The 17,672-nt window shown below is 36.9% G+C and overlaps 1 protein-coding gene across 1 annotated transcript; it reads right to left on the bottom strand.

Moving 5' to 3' along the window:
• Positions 1 to 629: 629 nt before the first annotated feature.
• Positions 630 to 16,786, bottom strand: LOC131971408 (glycerol-3-phosphate dehydrogenase [NAD(+)], cytoplasmic). The gene is made up of 8 exons (XM_059332841.1): positions 16,627 to 16,786; positions 12,977 to 13,154; positions 12,430 to 12,570; positions 11,282 to 11,420; positions 8,686 to 8,798; positions 5,248 to 5,484; positions 2,743 to 2,849; positions 630 to 1,694 (listed from the first exon to the last, which is right to left on the bottom strand). Exons 1-8 carry the CDS (start codon positions 16,668 to 16,670, stop codon positions 1,598 to 1,600), a joined length of 1,056 nt encoding a protein of 351 aa, XP_059188824.1. The 5' UTR covers positions 16,671 to 16,786; the 3' UTR covers positions 630 to 1,597.
• Positions 16,787 to 17,672: the final 886 nt, after the last annotated feature.

Genomic DNA, 17,672 nt, shown 5'->3' with positions numbered 1-17,672 from the left:
CTCTGTGTCTAGTGTGTCTAGTTTTTTTTTTTTTTTTTTAAATAAGAAATATTATAAACAAATACCATAAACGCCCAGTGTAACTTATGTCACATCACAGATCTTTGACATTAAGGGGAAGTATTTATTTATTTTTTAAAACATCAGACATGTGTTCCACTTATAGAACACACACTTTAAGGATAACTGGGTTTGGGTTCTTATGGGTTAAAAAAGTTGATTGACCATTGATTTGTTAAAATGGTCAAATTTTAAAATGTCTAAAATCACTATTATAGTCTGATACATATTAAAACACTTTGTCCATAAATGACAGAAAACTGCCATATTATGGGACGTCCAAAGATTGGACCAAAAAAAAGTCATACTATATAGTATGTCGATTTTAAAAAAATTGTCATTTTAAAATGCTTACGAATGCTAAAAATGGCCCAATTATAGTCTGATGCATTTAGCGAAAGTGAAACTCATTTTTTGTAATTTTGATGATTATGGCTTACAGATAATGAAAACCCAAAAGGTTTTATTTGTAACAAACTATAAAATATTCGTTATTTCTTCCAACCAAGACACCGTGCTGCTGTGTAGTCAAAATAATAAAGAGAGTGGAAAAACGATTCCAGTATTAATTTCTTGTCATAATTAGTTTATTCACAGAGAAATGCTGACATAATTTTTAATTCACATTAGCCACAACTGAGGGAAAACTGGGTCAGGCAAGACAATAACAAATGGAGCAAATAGTGGACGGACGTTAAGTAGTTAAGTCTTTGGTTTGACGACGAGATAAAAAACAAAAACACAATGGCCAAGACTTAGCAACCGTGCATTCTAAGGCACTTGCATTTTCATGTTAAAAACAGTTGCTGTGCGATCGACAGTATGTTAAAATACAGTACAAGACAGGAGATATCATACTTAATTATGTAAGACACTTTAGAGCACACAAAAACATAGAGTGAGGTATTACATCTAGAATTAAATTACTTGTGGCGATGGACGGCAACATGATGTTAGATAGATTATGTCATTCCCTCTGCAGAAGGTGGTCTATAGGCCTTCGCCCTGAGTGGTTCGCACTGCCAAAAATCTGAATGCAAACGAGTTGCCAACTGAATGGCAGCTGAGGATCGACTAAACAGGAGTCAATAGTGTTAAAAAATTGTTTTTAATTTGATTAAGTCTGGGTTTCTTTATTAGTATTGCCAATTTGACTGCTCTATAGAAAATTAACACCATGCATTCTGATTTCATTTCTCAAAAAATTTAAAAAGGTCTCAGGTAAAAAGAGCTATATGACCACATGCGGAAAGAAAAACCTTTAAAAACTATCCTTCAAGTTTCACATACAAGTCAGGGAATGACAGAAAGCACTTAAAAGAAACTGAGTGTTAAGGACAAAGTGATAAAAACTGGAACGCACACAGGTGTAATGCAACTTTTCCACAAAAGAGTGAGCGTGAAGGGAAACTCGCTGGCCGGAGCCCTTTAGTTGCACAACAGCTGCGGAGTGACTGGTCGTCCCTCTTCGATTTCTGACGGGGGAGAAATGCTCGTGTTCTCGGTTTTCGAAGGCACTTGGTCAGTTAGTGGTGTTTTACATGTGCTCTGGGTGGTTCTGCAAACAGGTGATGAACTCTGTGACGGGGTGGCCCTGGTAGCAGATCTCATACACGGCATTGAACAGTGGGAACCTGGGAGGAAGGAGGAGGAGGTTTTTGTTGAACATAACGCTGCATTCATGTGTTTTCTAAAGCCTGATTTCCACCAGGCGCGTTACTGCAGCGTCACGTCAGCGTCAACGTCGCGTTTGCCGCCAAATAGGTAACACTCTAATCAATTAGAGCGTTTCCACCGGGCGCGTAGCGTAACGTTACAGCAGCGTCGCGTCAGCGTCTCTACGCAGCATTAGGTAGGACTTCTATTTCTCCGCGAGACGCTGCCAAATCGCGTGAATCTCAACAGAGCAGATCGCACCAGACAGGAAGTCCGACTCAGAATCAGCGTAAAACACTTCCGCCCCTTTCAAAATAAAACACAATACGCAGTTTATGCAGCCTAAAACTACTTCACATCAAATCAAACTTTATTTATATAGCGCTTTTAATACATAAAAATGCAACACAAAGTGCCTCACAAAAAAAAAAAAAAAACAACAATAAAAATCCCTCCCTCCCCCACATACACATCTGTAAGTATACATACACAAACATGCACACACGCATTTAGTCATGCACGCACACAAACACTCAGACTCACACACAGCACATATTGATTGACAGTGTAGAGACATGGCAAGGCACATCAACATTATGTTATGACCGGGGCACCAGATCAGCAATCAATCAATCAATCAAAGGGTCTCAGAGGATCGGCGACATGGACGACAAGAGACTGATTGCATGATGTTCCACTTCAACAATCATTTATGACATAACATATTGTTTTTATAAGGATAGATGGTCAGATCAACATATCTTTCACCTCAGAGAAGCAAAGTAAGTTGGTTTTTGTTGTTGTTGTTTACTTTATACACACAGTTTATCCATAGACTGTATAAATAGAGTTTAAAGTTTATCACGGGATCTTGCGGTCTCCCGTATGGTCAGGATTATCGCGTGATCTCGTTATCTCGCGTGTATACGGCCGGCTCGCTAAGCTGACGTGCTGCTGCTGTAACGCGCCCGGTGGAAATCCTCAGTAACCAGTGAATGTGTGTGTGGAGTTGCAGCATTAACTTACTTGTCGATAAGGTTTTTGTGCTTGAGGATGAGATTGACCTCGGCTGCTGTTGCTGGTCCCTGCAGCTTCTGACCGTTCAGCATCTCCTTCTCCAGCTCCTCGATGGACTGAAACATCACATGCACAAGTGTCATTAGGTCATGCACGTGCAGTTTTACTCCCATACAGAATACTGTAGGGCAGTGGCGGTTCTAGACCAATTTTACTGCAGGGGCCAAGGAGGGGCCAGTGTTTAATCAGAGGGGCACATTAACACATTAAAAAAATGGCAAAGATAATATTTAAGCATTCAAAATCTTTATTTTAGCTTATCTAAACATCTCATTTAAGTATATTTGGAAGATACAAATACATTGATTTAAATAATGAGACTCGCCAACAATAACAGGTTTTTTTGTATGACAATGGCATTACTAATTTTTGTGCACAATCACTTTTTTTTATTTTGAAAGTGCAGTACAGTCAGAATGGGTTCTGGGTTCCTTTTGTGTACAATGAAATATTGTTTAAACAAAAAAAAAGGTTCAGAATTGTTCATCGTTATAAATTGATCATTTTATTATTAATTTGACACAGGGGCCACCATTCTCAAAATCCACATTTCGATTAGAATTTCAATTTTTGACAGTCACAATTTGAGTCAATGCCACACATTGTCAAGTGTGAATATACACACTAGATTTTTCTGGAATGTGCCACACAATTAAAATTTTCCAAATCTGCTTTTCTATATTTGAAATTGAAAGCTTATTTCGATCTATTCATGATTAAAATTGTGACACCCCTAATACATTAAACTCAACAAAAATATATAAATACATTTTAGTATGCATTACCTTTAGTATGCTCCAACATTTTGATTATTCATTAAATAAATAGAAAGAAATGATCATCATATACATCATCTGAAAGCTGAGAACATCAAAATTAATTTGAGATGCAACTCAGAACTGTCTGTCCAGTTGTCAAAAATCTTTAATATTCATGAGTGAATTAAAATGATTAAAGTATATAAGGTTTTAGAACATTATACGAGTACATGAAGGCCATTTTCATGCTCATGCATTATGTCTATCAGAAACTTTTAGGTTTATAAAATTACTTACACAGATTTGGTGCTTTACTTTACCATTTCTTTCATTTGAGAATGGCTAAATATGGTCAAAAGTCCCTCTTAAATATCATATTAAGACCCTAAAACCTTGAAGCTTTGAAGAATTAGAAGAAGAAGAGTTATTTAGGCTCTGCTGTCCCTCATTTAAGATTTAAATAATAATTCTAAACAAGATAAATGTTGATCTTGTTTAGAAACACGAGGCACAGGGACGTTGTGTGGCTGTAATGTGGTATTTTATCAATCGTTTGTTAGTAAGTTATGTTTTATTTTCATGTTTGGTGAAAGTCAATAAGTTTTATTTCTTAGTATAAAAGTGCTCTCTTGGTTTTTTGTGTTAAACAACCAGCAACCCTTTATCCTTTTTAGTCTGCCTCATTTAAGTTATTTTGCCTGAACCTTTTCCTTGTAAATATATATATTTTTAAACTAAGAACACCTGGGTTTATGTTGCTTCTCTTTCCTCTTGCTGAGCTGGGGCATAACAATTACTATTATAGCTTTTAAATATATATTTTTTAATTGCTTTAAATGTTCATTTTTTATTGTCATTTCATCATTTTACTCAATCTTATCTAGTTCTTTAGTTTTATTTCACACCGTTTTACTGTTATTACTGCCATCATAGTATTTAAATCTATTTTATTGCATTCAAATCATTTTTATTATCTTACGTGCATTGGTCTCAAACTGTGTTTTTCTTCTCTGCTCTTATTCTGTGTTGTAAACTGTATGAAAGTTGCTACAAAAATAAAACTGTATTGATTAACCTCCTGAGACCCAAGCTTTTGTTTGGTATGTATAGATAGTTTCTCCTAAATATTTAGGATTTGTAGGACCTGATAAGTACAAAAACTAAGCAACAGGAAGTAGTTTTTGAAAAAAATAAAGGGTTAATTTTACTGTACAACACAATTAATTCACCAGTATATAAAACTTTTGATTTCCTTACATTTTCACCCTCGCTTTAGAAGAACGATAGTAAAAGTCTATTGGTTCTCAAATGAGTACTTCATGATTAGCAGTCGTAGCTTGTTGCAATTGCTAAAAATAGTCAAACTTGCACAGAATATCAAACTACAAACATTATGAAGCACAAATAAACAAGTTTTAACCATAAAATCTGATCAGGTTTTACACCTGGTTCACTTTTGTCTGCGGATAAGCTGTTGACTGACTTGACCAAGATGCTGCCATCTGATTTTTACACTGACTGATGTATTGTGCTTTTTCTAGTGTGTACTACTGAGGAGAACATGTTACAGTCAAGCAGATTTAAGTATAAGGTCCAGCAAACCTAAAATGTAATGTCCACATATGAGGACGCAGGGTCACAGGAGGTTAATATTGCCTGAAGGGTATTCAAAGCGTTTGTAAAAGGAAGCTCTTACCTTCCCCGTCTTCACAAAAGCTTCGGCAACTTTGCGGTTGCGGCCGCCGTAGCAGGTGGTGATGAGGTCGGCCACGCCGCAGCTCTCCAGGAAGGTTGCGGAGGACACGGGACCGGCGGTGCAGAAAATGCGGGCGAAGGCGATCATCTCCATCAGGCCCAACCGGATCACTGCTGCCTTCGTGTTGTCTCCGAAACCCAGACCGTCACAGAAACCTGCTCCGACCGCAACGATGTTCTGAAGGACAGATTCATTTAAATATATCACATTAGTCACAGTGGGTCTGTCTTTTTAGGTATTTTAAAATTTGACCGTATGCCTTTTTTTTTTAATTCTTGAAAATCCTGTAATATGGTTGTCATTTTTGGGCAAACTATACTACTTAATATATCAACAAACTAAAATTGAGACATTTTTAACCTTTTTAGGCATTTTAAAGTTTGACCTTTTCTAAATTTTTTCGACATAGTATAGTATGGCAATTTTTCCGTAATTTCTGGACATTATGCTTTAATGTGTATTAACAGACTATGATCAAGTAATTTTTAAGCGTTTAAAAATTAGAGTGATTTGAAAAATTAACATACTATAGTATGACTTCTTTGGCATGACATTTTTGTCCTATTTTTTAATATATTTTTTTTATTTTACACATGATATGTCATTGATTAGCAACAATGAATGTGGTGTTTTTGTTTGTTTTCTGTAATACCAATGCTGGTTTTGATTAAAAACAGAATAGAAATAGAAAAATATAATGATTTTTCTTATTTAAAGGTATTGTATCTATAATACAAAAGAAAAACTTCAGTGGAAACCAGGAAAATGGCACATTTTGGCCCCATTGGGCAAACATGAGAAAATGTGTCAATCTGGTGGAAAGTGGCAACAGTTTTGTGTCTGCATGGTTTATACACTAAAAGTACAAAAACCTCACACCCAGGACAAAATGTATGCTTTAAATATTATATATATATATATTATACTTTATATATTTAATATTACCATTAAGTATATCACATTAGTCACCGTGCCTTCCTTAAAACATTTCAGAGCTTATATTCACCATGACGTCTTCAAGTGTTTTGTCAAATAAGTCAAAATATTCAGTTTACAATATTATACAAGTAGAGAAAAGCAGAACATTTTCTGGTTATCAGTTATCCGCTATTGTAAAAGTGTTTAATGCCCAGCATTGGGGATACATCTATAGACATTTTTATAAAATTAATATTAAAGCCTGTAAGCGGATAAATGTCTCATGCTTTTAACTCCAGCTAACACCATGAAACATATTCCACCCTCACTACGCCTGTCAAATTAAATTAAAATGGAAATCTCTAAATGGAGGCTAAATGTCGGCACTTTGACTGTTGAAGCAGATGAAAATTTTACACCTTTCATGACAGCATAAAAGAAATTGACAATATTATGCCTTTAAATATTGTAAGTGCATTGCCTAATGTTTTATGGAGCTGGACGTTTATCCCACAGGCAGACAGTTCCTAACAAAACATTCTGCATTCTTCTAATGGCAGTAAAAACATGCTTATAATAAAGTAGTTTTAACAATAGAAAGATGCATTTGACCAGACTGCTGTGGTGGAATGTAACTGGGAACATTTGGTTTTTGGTCTGACTTCTGCTCAGTGTCCTGCAGAGAGTTTTGCAGCCGTAATGTGCAATAAATGTAGCCTGGCTAACACCAGACTATTCTCAAATGAGGTCTAGTCTGGCAACGAGCAATGTATTTCTCCGTAGAGGAGGTGTGGTTTACGATCCTCCAGAGCCGTTTATTGGACGCTTAGAATGTCTATCAAAGCGTCTGTAGGTAGCTCTTAGCCAATCAGATCAGTTATACCAGATGACGTAGTAGAGCAACAGAAATGGATGTTTGTTGTGTGTGTGTCTGTGAGAGAGTGTTGCTGCTGCTTTGTTTCTCCAGTTCTCGCTTTCTGCAAGATTATTTATTTTCACGCTTTATTCCCCCTCATGTCATTCAGCCACACACATCCACTGATTTTATGGGCAATAAACAAGCTGCTGCGGGCCTCTGGGGGCTCCGCTGTCCCCCGGCTGGTAGCGAGATCACCGGCGTTACAATAGCGGGGCTAATAGCTACCGCTAACGCCATAATGGTAGCGTAGCGCTACCGCTATTAGCCCCGGTACCGTGACGCCGGTGATCTCGCTACGAGTCAGGGGACAGCGGAGCCACCGAGAGACCTTTTGCCTTTCAACTTTCGCTCTAAACTATTTAAAACACCATCTACAGCTAAAGAGAGTTTCGCGTCTGCTGCAGGATCCGTAAGAAAACTACAAGCTTCCGTCTGCCGGGTAGTACGCGTCATCGTCTTGCCGTCCCTCCCCGCTCTGTGATTGGATCCCTAAAACAGGGCTAAGAAATCCCTCTAGTTTCCAGACCCCTTGGCAGTTCGAAATTAAATCGAGCGCGCAAGGCAGTCTGGGTATACCCAGGCTACAATAAATGGGCAATTGTTAAACTTTGTGAAAATACTTTCCATGGTGCATAATGATGAATGAATTTAGCCAGATATCGAAATTGCATACCATTCCTGCTAAGAAGGATGTAAATCGATTATGTGGTGCATTCCAGCTGTATAGTATGTGGATTTTTCCTGTGTACTCGAAAAATGTCTGGATATACCGTATAATGTACTGTAGAAAAACATTATTTGACACTTAACCCATAAGAACCCAGACCCAGTTATCCATAAAGGAAAGTTATGGGGGACATATCACAGACCAAGTGAACCACGCAGAACATATTTATGATGACGGGTTTTTTTTGGTCATTCTGTGTCTTTTTTAAGTAATTTAGTTTTTTTCTGTCATTTTGTGTCTTTTTTTTGTCATTTTGTGTCTTTTTAAGTAATTTAGTGTTTTTTCAGTCATTTTGTGTCTTTTTTGGTCATTTTGTGTCTCTTTTTTAAGTAATTTAGTTTTTTTCTGTCATTTTGTGTCCTTTTTTTTTGTAGTTTTGTGTCTTTTTTGGTCATTTTGTGTCTTTTTAAGTCATTTTGTCTGTCTTTTTTGTGTCTTTTTTAAGTAATTTAGATTTTTTGGGGTCATTTTGATACTGCCTTCAGCGGCCCCCAGGTAATTTGAGTTTGAGACCCCTGCTCTAGAATATGTGTTATATGTTTGTTACATGGGTATCACCGTGGGTTCTTATGGGTTAAATATTCAATATTATTAAATGCCTTAAATGAATATGACAAACTATTCCATAGAGTGGGAGGTTGATCAACATTTGTTGAGTTCACCTCCCTGGGAACAGTCTGCTGGTTATGGAACATACATAATCACTCATTTAGTAAGCAGTAAACAGTACATACAGACTGAGTATGTTAGTGTGAGATTTGAAATAAAACCAAGGAGCCCATTGTTGCTGCTTGCAGCTGCACCACCAGCTCACCTTCAGAGCTCCACAGATTTCCACCACGTCGTACTCCTCCACCACAGTGACTCGGAAGTTGCTGGTCTGCATGAGTTCCTTCAGGAGAGCCCCGTGGTTTTTATGCTTACATCCTGCAAGAAGGAAAAATAAAATAAAAAAGAACCTGGTTATCCTTTGCCATTTCCACTGTGAAGAAAACAGAATGACTTAGCATCTTTTAGAGAACAATGTTTCCCACGACCATTTATGCTGTAAGTCTTAGAACACTCCCTGCTCCAACAAAACGGATTCAGATGATCAGCTTGTTATGAACTCCTGAAGCTGCTTGATAACATTCGAGTCAGCTGTGCTGGAATAAGGAGAGAAGGACTCCAGGGAACGTGTGTGTCACAGCTGTGGAGCTTTCATAATGACATATGGCATTCTCACAAAACTGGAAAGTACACCTCCATATTTATCAAACCATCCTCACACCAGGTTCTGCAAACCTTTCCCTCTCAACCCTGAGCACACAAGACACCTACCCCACCATGACTATAAATACACCAGCTTGTTAGCTAGCTGTCAAAGAACAATAGCTAATCAACCTATGAAAGAGAAAACGGAAAAAAACCATCAAGTGCAAGATTAAAGTGCTGATTTCCGAGGTGGTTGGGGGGAGAAAAGCTCTGGGATTAGCAACAAGAGAAAATAGTGTCAATGAAAGTCACCTTACACTAGGGTTGTTAGTAGTATCGATACTAAAACCTTGTATTCAGATACAATACTCATTTTCAAAAGTATCGATACTATTCTGTATTGTGTTAATTTTAACATGTTGCATTTTTCTTGTTAATAAAAATATTTCAGTTAAATTTTGGGGTCTTTGTTTTTATCCTTGTGGTATTGAAAATGGTATCGAGTATTGAATATTTTCCTACCTTTCCTACCTTATACCAAGGTGATTTCAGACATAATTCAATACATAATATTCCCCTGAAAGGTGGACAATCAGAAAGGCATCACAGGCTGCCACAGGAGGAGGCGCAGGACAACCGGAGCGGGAGCAGGAATAGTCGGGGGTTGCCTTGGTAATTGGCCTACACCTTGTTGCTCCAGTTAATCATCACCTAAGGGATCAGTTATGCATCACAGCTGATTTATTCCAAGTGCATCTCTCCACCCACACCACATCTTTCATCCACAGGGAGGTGGATCTTTGCACCTCGCCTCCTGAGCATCACGGATCTCTGATCGGCTGACGTATGATATAACATCTGAACGTCACAGGAAGATGGAAAACTGTCGGTCATTGTGGTTTTGACACATGTCATTTGTGGGAAATTAGTTTCATTAGGTTTACACTGCACTTGAAAATAATCATAATAAAAACAGTAACACAGTCATATTTAGGACGCATTATAGAGGATGTAAAAACTGAATTTTCTTGCAAGGTTAGACAACTAAACTACGCACAAAAAGTAAGGCAATTTGTGTTTGGTAGATTATTTTGTTGTTGTAACAATGCTTTTTGGCAATAAATCTTATACCGTTGGAAAGCCTGAAGCCTCCCCTTTGAAAAAGGTACTACATGTGTAAGGAACATCCATTTGTGGGATTAGCAACAGAGCTGAGTATGTAGGTTGCACCAAAGAAAAATGTGCCAAATCCTCTCTGCCAATGCCAAGGCTACTTTGCCATTGACTCTTGTTTGGTGTTTGGTGGATTGGATGATTGAGGTTTGAAGAAATTCTCACAGGTGCTGCCAGGCAAGTTTCTGACTGGCACCACCTGGGAGTACCAAAAGCTCAAAATAAGAGTCAATAGCACAAGCAAAATAATGAGAAGATTTGGCACATTTTTCTTGGGCACGGCCTTCATACTCAGCTCTGCTGCTTATCCCACAAATGCACGTTCCGTAGAAATGTGGTACCATTTAAAAGGGGAGACTTCAGGCTTTCCAACGGTATAAGATTTATTGCCAAAAAGCATTGTTAAAATAACAAAATAATCTACCCAACACAAATTGCCTTACTTTTTGTTGCTAGTTTAGATAAGAATTTATCTTAACAATTGCCTTTTGCTTTAGTTTAGATCAGTTGCAATATGATATGAAATATATTTAGTGTGTGCGTGACAAACAGCATGGGGCTCTTGTCGTGTATAAGTAGTGTTGATGCTTGAGGCCCCAGGAGAGCTTTGGGAAACACTGTGTCAAGAGCACAGCTGTAAAGCTCCAATGCCTGAAACAAGTTCCCAGCTATTTCCAACAAATATTAATCCTCCTGTCACACACTCATAGCAAATCACTTGAGGCATGCCGTCATGTGCTGCGTACAAACACGTAATGGAAGCAAATGACAAACTGAAGCAGCCCACTCTCTCATTAACACAGCAGGATAAACCGTCACCTTCATGCTGACGATGCAGGAAGTCAGAGAACACACACCACAACAAACACACTTCCTTTTTCCAGACTAAAACCTGCTTGTTTTCTAACTTATCTGGATCAAAGTTCAATGTTGTCCCAATTACCCAATAATCCTGGCTTTCAGAACAACAACTCTGTGCTGAGCCATCAAAAAGTATGTCAGAGCGAGACGGAAAAAACATACGACACAGAAATCAGACTAACCGATGGTGGTCTCACAGAACTTCTCATCAGCCACCTCGTTGGCGATGTTGGCTCCCATCAGCACGCTCATGGTGATGCCGAGCTTCTCCTGGATCACATCAGAGATGAGTTTAAGTCCGTCAGGCCCCTCGTCTACGCCCTGGAGGAACAGAAACACACACACACACAGTGTATTTACACTACGCCATCAGCAAAGATCACAACCTGGTCTCACAGGAATCCGTGAAATAGCCACGGATTTTGCTTAACTCAAGATCCGTGGAATAGCCACGGAATCGCTCAAATTTCCGTGAAGCTGACACGGATTTCGCTACAATGCAAGTTAATGACAGTCATATCCCGTGGCTATTCAAACATACAAAGTGATTATGTACATTCACTGTGTGAATATTTAGAAAATAAAACATATATTTCTCACTAGAAATGTGATCAAAATCCATTTTTATGCAGAAACAAAGTCAAAATATTGATTTTTTTCATTATGACAGTCATATCCCGTGGCTATTGGTTTGTTCCAAGTCACGTGACTTTCAAGGTCCCAGCGGTCAGAACAAAAAACATGGCGGACAGTTCTCTCATTTTTAGTGAAAAATCAATATTTTGACTTAGTTTCTGCATAAAAATGGATTTTGATCACATTTGTAGCGAGAAATATATGTTTTATTTTCTAAATATTCACTCAGTGAATGTACATAATCACTTTGTATGTTGGAATAGCCACGGGATATGACTGTCATTAACTTGCATTGTAGCGAAATCCGTGTCAGTTTCACGGAAATTTGAGCGATTCCGTGACTATTCCACGGATTTTGAGTTAAGCGAAATCCGTGGCTATTCCACGGATTTCTGTGAGACCATGTTGAAAGATCACAACTGGCTTACGGCTGTTTACAGCTGGATTCAGACTGTACGAGTCATACAGAACCTGCCGTTTCATGTACCCCATTTGTTTTATTCTTACTTGTGGTTGGTTGTTTTGTGTCTACCTCCCCGGGGACGACAGATGTAAACTACAAGCTAATAGCTAACTCTGGTGCAAATACTTTTAATTGTGCACTGTCTCAAACCTCATAAAATAAACAATAAATAAAACACAAAGTAGCAACAAATCCAGAGGCAAAAAAGGTGAAAAGAGAGCAAATTCAAACCTTGATGAGGGAGATCCCCAATGCATCAGTCTTTATCTTGCCCTTTATGGTGTCGCACACTTTCCCCACAAACTGGTGCGGGATCACAAACACCAAAATGTCTGCATCGCTGGACGCCTCAACCAGGTCTGGGACGGCCAGCTGAGGAGGAAGAGGAAGGTAGGGATGATGATGTAAGAGATGTATCAGAGTCATTTATCGGTCCATTAAGGTCAGAAATCTGATGCAACCTATAAGAGAGCTGCTGTAACAAAAGACCAAATCCAGAAAACTGATACTACAGTGGTTAAATTCATTATTAAAAAAATATATATATTTAAAATCCATTATAAAAAAAGCAATTTTAAGCAACAGGGACAAGAATACAAAATAAGGCAACAGGAACAAATGTAAACAAAGCATAACGCGTCTGTGTATTTATGCCTGAAGCAACCTAATAAACATGTTGACACTCTAGGATTTCCATTCACTAAGCAGACAGAAAAGCAACAAGCATAAGCGTGAATTTCCTTTAAAAAAAAAGGTGAGAAAATAAATGTTTTCTTACCACATTTGCTGGCAGCTTGTGACCAGGAAGATACTTCACATTTTCATGGTCGGTGTTGATTATTTCAGTCAGCTTGCGCCCGTTCACCATCTCCTCGAACACCCACATCTTTACGGTGGTGTCGAAATTTGAATTCTGAGCAGCATTGGCACCCACGATCTTGGCAATGGCAGAACCCCTGTAGTGTTAATGGTTGCACGTTAGTATTTCTTTTACATAAGAAATCGTGTTAAAATTCACAATGCATTTTAAAAAAAGTCAGTGGATCAGAAGAGATATGTCTATGATAAGCAGATCTGATTTAGCCTTTTTAGATAATGGGCCAAAATTTAAAACTTGAATAAAATCGCGGGCCAACACTGAACAAATAAACCTTTTCGTATATACCAAACATGTTTTGCTTTAACATTAAATATGGAACCAGCAACGCTTATAAACATACAATATCAAATAAAAAAACACATCAATGTCATTAATTTATTAAATAAAAATTAAATAAAAATCGCATGCCTCTTTTCTATTTGCATCCTTCTGATTTAAATATCAAAATAAACTTTTTCAACAGGTTAATAAATTCTGCCTTTCTTTTCGCCATTTTTGGGAAGGGGTAGCTGGGAGACAGCTCTAGCTTGAGGTTGCTATGACGACTGTCACAGAGGAGCGTTTCTGGGTCCTGTCCTGATTGACGCACCAAAACAACAGCAGGGCATTGTGGGATTTGAAGTATTAGCGGTAAATGCGCCGTATAATACCGGCAGGTCAGCTTTTATAGTACAATAATTAATTAATAATTTGGAATTGCCTCACGGGCCAAATAAAATGCGGGCCAGAGTTTGACACCCCTGGTCTAGATGTTAAATACTTATTAATATCATGATAGATAGATTACTTTATTCATAACCGAAGGGAAATTCGGTATCATGCGTCCGGTGGTCGTTAACAATCAAAGCTCCTCGTCTGTTTTATACTGGTTAATTTAAAATCTGTTGCAGTTTTCTGAGCGAGATGACGTGTCAGGCGGCAGTCAAGATAAGATGAAATATGTTTCCATCTACCCTCGATACAGGCAGGGAGACTCCCTGTGCCGAAGTCCGTTGAGAGCTGATTTTATATTCGTTTACTCAACAGTAGTGTTACAAACAGGTTTAACATGTTTTTTAGGAATTCTTCTAAACACATTGTTGGAGAGAAATCAAGTGTTTTATGTAATGTTCTTATGCCAAATTGATATCTTCTTCAATATCTTGTATAAACACACGTATAAAAACAGGAGAGTAGGGCCCTTTGTACCAAACTCCATTAGGATTTCTGCTGATTTAATGTTAACTTGATTTATTTCCACCAAAAGCTATAATCCTGAACAGTGTGTATAAATACAGAGGTTAAAAGAACTAAAAGAACAAATCAGTTTGGTCTGAAAGCTAAAGCTATTTGCCAAATTTACTGAAGGACTCGAAAGATTAATTCCTGGCTTGAAATTATGTTTGACCACTCTTGGCAACATGGTAACTTTAAATTATAGGAATGTTGAATCAGGTTTGGCACATTACCCAAAGAAAACCACCCTATGTTGGCAAGAATGTAAAGGCTTATTCAACTTGATATCTTTCCATCACCATCTATACAATCTCAACAAATACTGTTAAAAAACAAAGGTTTTAACTAATAAAACAAATCTGTGTGGTCAATACACTAAAGCTATTTGCCATATTCACTAGATTACTTAAAATATTAATTTTTAAAATCCATTTAAGGCATTCCCATTGTAGACAGGTAATTAGCTAGATGATGGCTGTGAAATAAGATTTAAATAATGTTACTGTTACTGATAAGAATGTATTGTAATGTATTGCTGACAAAATACGTCAAACTCCATTGAGTATTCTGCTAACTTTGTTTACTAATTAGGGGGCCAACACATCAATAAGGCATTAAAAAAAAGTACAAAAAGCAAACTTTTAACAAGATTTATTTCCATCGTGAGGTACAATTATAGGCAAACTGATTTTAATTTATAAAACAAACCCGTTTGGTTGATAAACTAAAGCTATATGCCGAGTCCTCTAGATGTCTTAAACTATTAATCTATGACATCAAATTGAGTTTCATCATGCTAGGATTTTGGAGGTCTACAATGTAACTTTAAAATGCTCAGACTTTTGAACGGGGTTTGGCATTACCCGAGGAAAACCACCCATCAGGGGCTTCAATGCAAAGCCATGTCCACTGTAGATGAATGATTATTATCAATGCTTTAAAACAGGGGTCTCAAACTCTAATTACCTGGGGGCCGCTGGAGGCAGTATCAAAATGACCAAAAAAAAGACAAAAAAATAAATAAAAAAAAGACACAAAATTACAAAAAAAAGACACAAAATTACTGGAAAAAAACCAAATTACTTAAAGAAACAAAATGACCAAAAAAAATACAAAATTTTAAAAAATACACAATTTTTTTTAAAAAAAAGACACAAAATTATTTTAAAAAAAAGACACAAAATTATTTTTTTTAAGAAGACACAAAATTACCAAAAAAGTCACAAAATTATTTAAAAGACAATTACAAAAAAATAAAATAAAAAAAGACACAAAATTACTGAAAAAAACTAAATTACTTAAAGAAACAAAATGACCAAAAAAAGGACAAAATTTTAAAAAAAGACAAAATTATTTTTTAAAAAAGACACAAAACTATTTAAAAAAAAAAAAGAGACACAAAATTACCAAAAGTCACAAAATTATATAAAAAAAGACAATTACTAAAAAATAAAAAATAAAAAAAAAGACACAAAATTAAAAAAAAAAGACACAAAATTACTGAAAAAAACTAAATTACTTAAAGAAACAAAATGACCAAAAAAAATACAAAATTTAAAAAAATACACAATTTTTTTTTTTAAAAAAGACACAAAATTATTTTAAAAAAAAGAAATTATTTTTTTTAAAAAGACACAAAATTACCAAAAAAGTCACAAAATTACATAAAAAAAAGACAATTACTAAAAAAAAAAAAAAAAAAAAAAGAAAAAGACACAAAATTACCAAAAAAGTAATTAAAGGTACACACACACACACACACACACACACACACACACACAACACTGTAAAGTGCCATTCATATAAAACTCACATTAAACTTTCATATCAAGGTGGGGACCACAAAATATCGTCAAGAGGGCCGCAATTGGCCCGCTGGCCCCGAGTTTGAGACCCATGCTTTAAAACAACATTAACGCATTTATACCGTACCGGTGCAGTAGAAAGTGAGCTAATAATTGACTGTTTACAGCGACGGTAACGCGGCTACCATGACCCGGGGACCGGGACTCACATGTGGTCAGGTTTCTGTACACCAGCCGGTCCAACGGCTCCCTAATAACGGCTGGAACGGACGTTTGTTGCAAGTAAATACACGTCACACAACATTTAAAGGTAGAAGTCAAACTTCTCTAACGTTATTTTGTAAAACGAGGCTAACAGCTAGTTAAGCTGTCTGCCCGGTGATGCTAAGGTGGCTAGCGCCGGTTCACCGGGCTGATAATCAGTCTGTAACACGGAGACAGCAGCAGAGTGAGCCATGTTTAATAGTTCCAGCAGCAGAGTGAGCCATGTTTAATAGTTCCTAGCAGAGAATAAAGGCGCAGACTTGCCAGTTTCCAGAGCCGATGATGCAGACTTTCTTCGGAGCTGCCATCGTGAAGAGGTAAAGCGGTGAATGAGGGGCTGAGCGCCGCTGTGGACCCGCAGTCTGGTTATGTAACAGGAGCCGGAGCTGCTCTCCTGTTTATTGGTCTGTAGGGGGGCAGAACCCGGACCGCCCTTTAAAACCAACCAGGGCCAAGTCTGGTCACTCATTCATCCAGCTGACGAGGTTAGTGGGCTCAAAGTAAAGAGGGCACAGGTCCCCGTCTGAAACCAGCAGACACACTTATAAACCCACTTAATCCCACCGGGATCACAATAGTGACCGTAAAAATATTTCTTAATTATAAGGCTCTATCAGAGGTGGAAGAAGTATTAAGTTCCTTTGTTGTGCCGTATTAAGCACCCCTGCCGTGAAAAGCACCCCCTCGTGTATATATATATATATATATATATATATATATATATATATATATATATATATATATATATATATATATACACACACACACACACACACACACTCACATAAACACATACTTAGGAGTTTATATTCAATGATAAGTAGACCAAGAAAAAAAACAACACACTGACACTTCAATATACATATATATATATATATATATATATATATATATATATATATATATGTGTATATATACACACACACACACACACACACACACACACACACACACACACACACTCACATAAACACATACTTAGGAGTTTATATTCAATGATAAGTAGACCAAGAAAAAAAACAACACCCTGACACTTCAATATACATATATATATATATATATATATATATATATATATATATATACATACATATATATATATATATATATATATATATATATATATATATATATACACACACACACACACACTCACATAAACACATACTTAGGAGTTTATATTCAATGATAAGTAGACCAAGAAAAAACAACAACACACTGACACTTCAATATACATATATATATATATATATATATATATATATATATATATATATATACACACACACACACTTACATAAACACATACT

This window comes from Centropristis striata, chromosome 5 (assembly GCF_030273125.1).
Source record: "Centropristis striata isolate RG_2023a ecotype Rhode Island chromosome 5, C.striata_1.0, whole genome shotgun sequence".
In the NCBI taxonomy this organism is placed as follows: domain Eukaryota; kingdom Metazoa; phylum Chordata; class Actinopteri; order Perciformes; family Serranidae; genus Centropristis; species Centropristis striata.
This window is presented reverse-complemented; position numbering and strand designations above follow the sequence as displayed.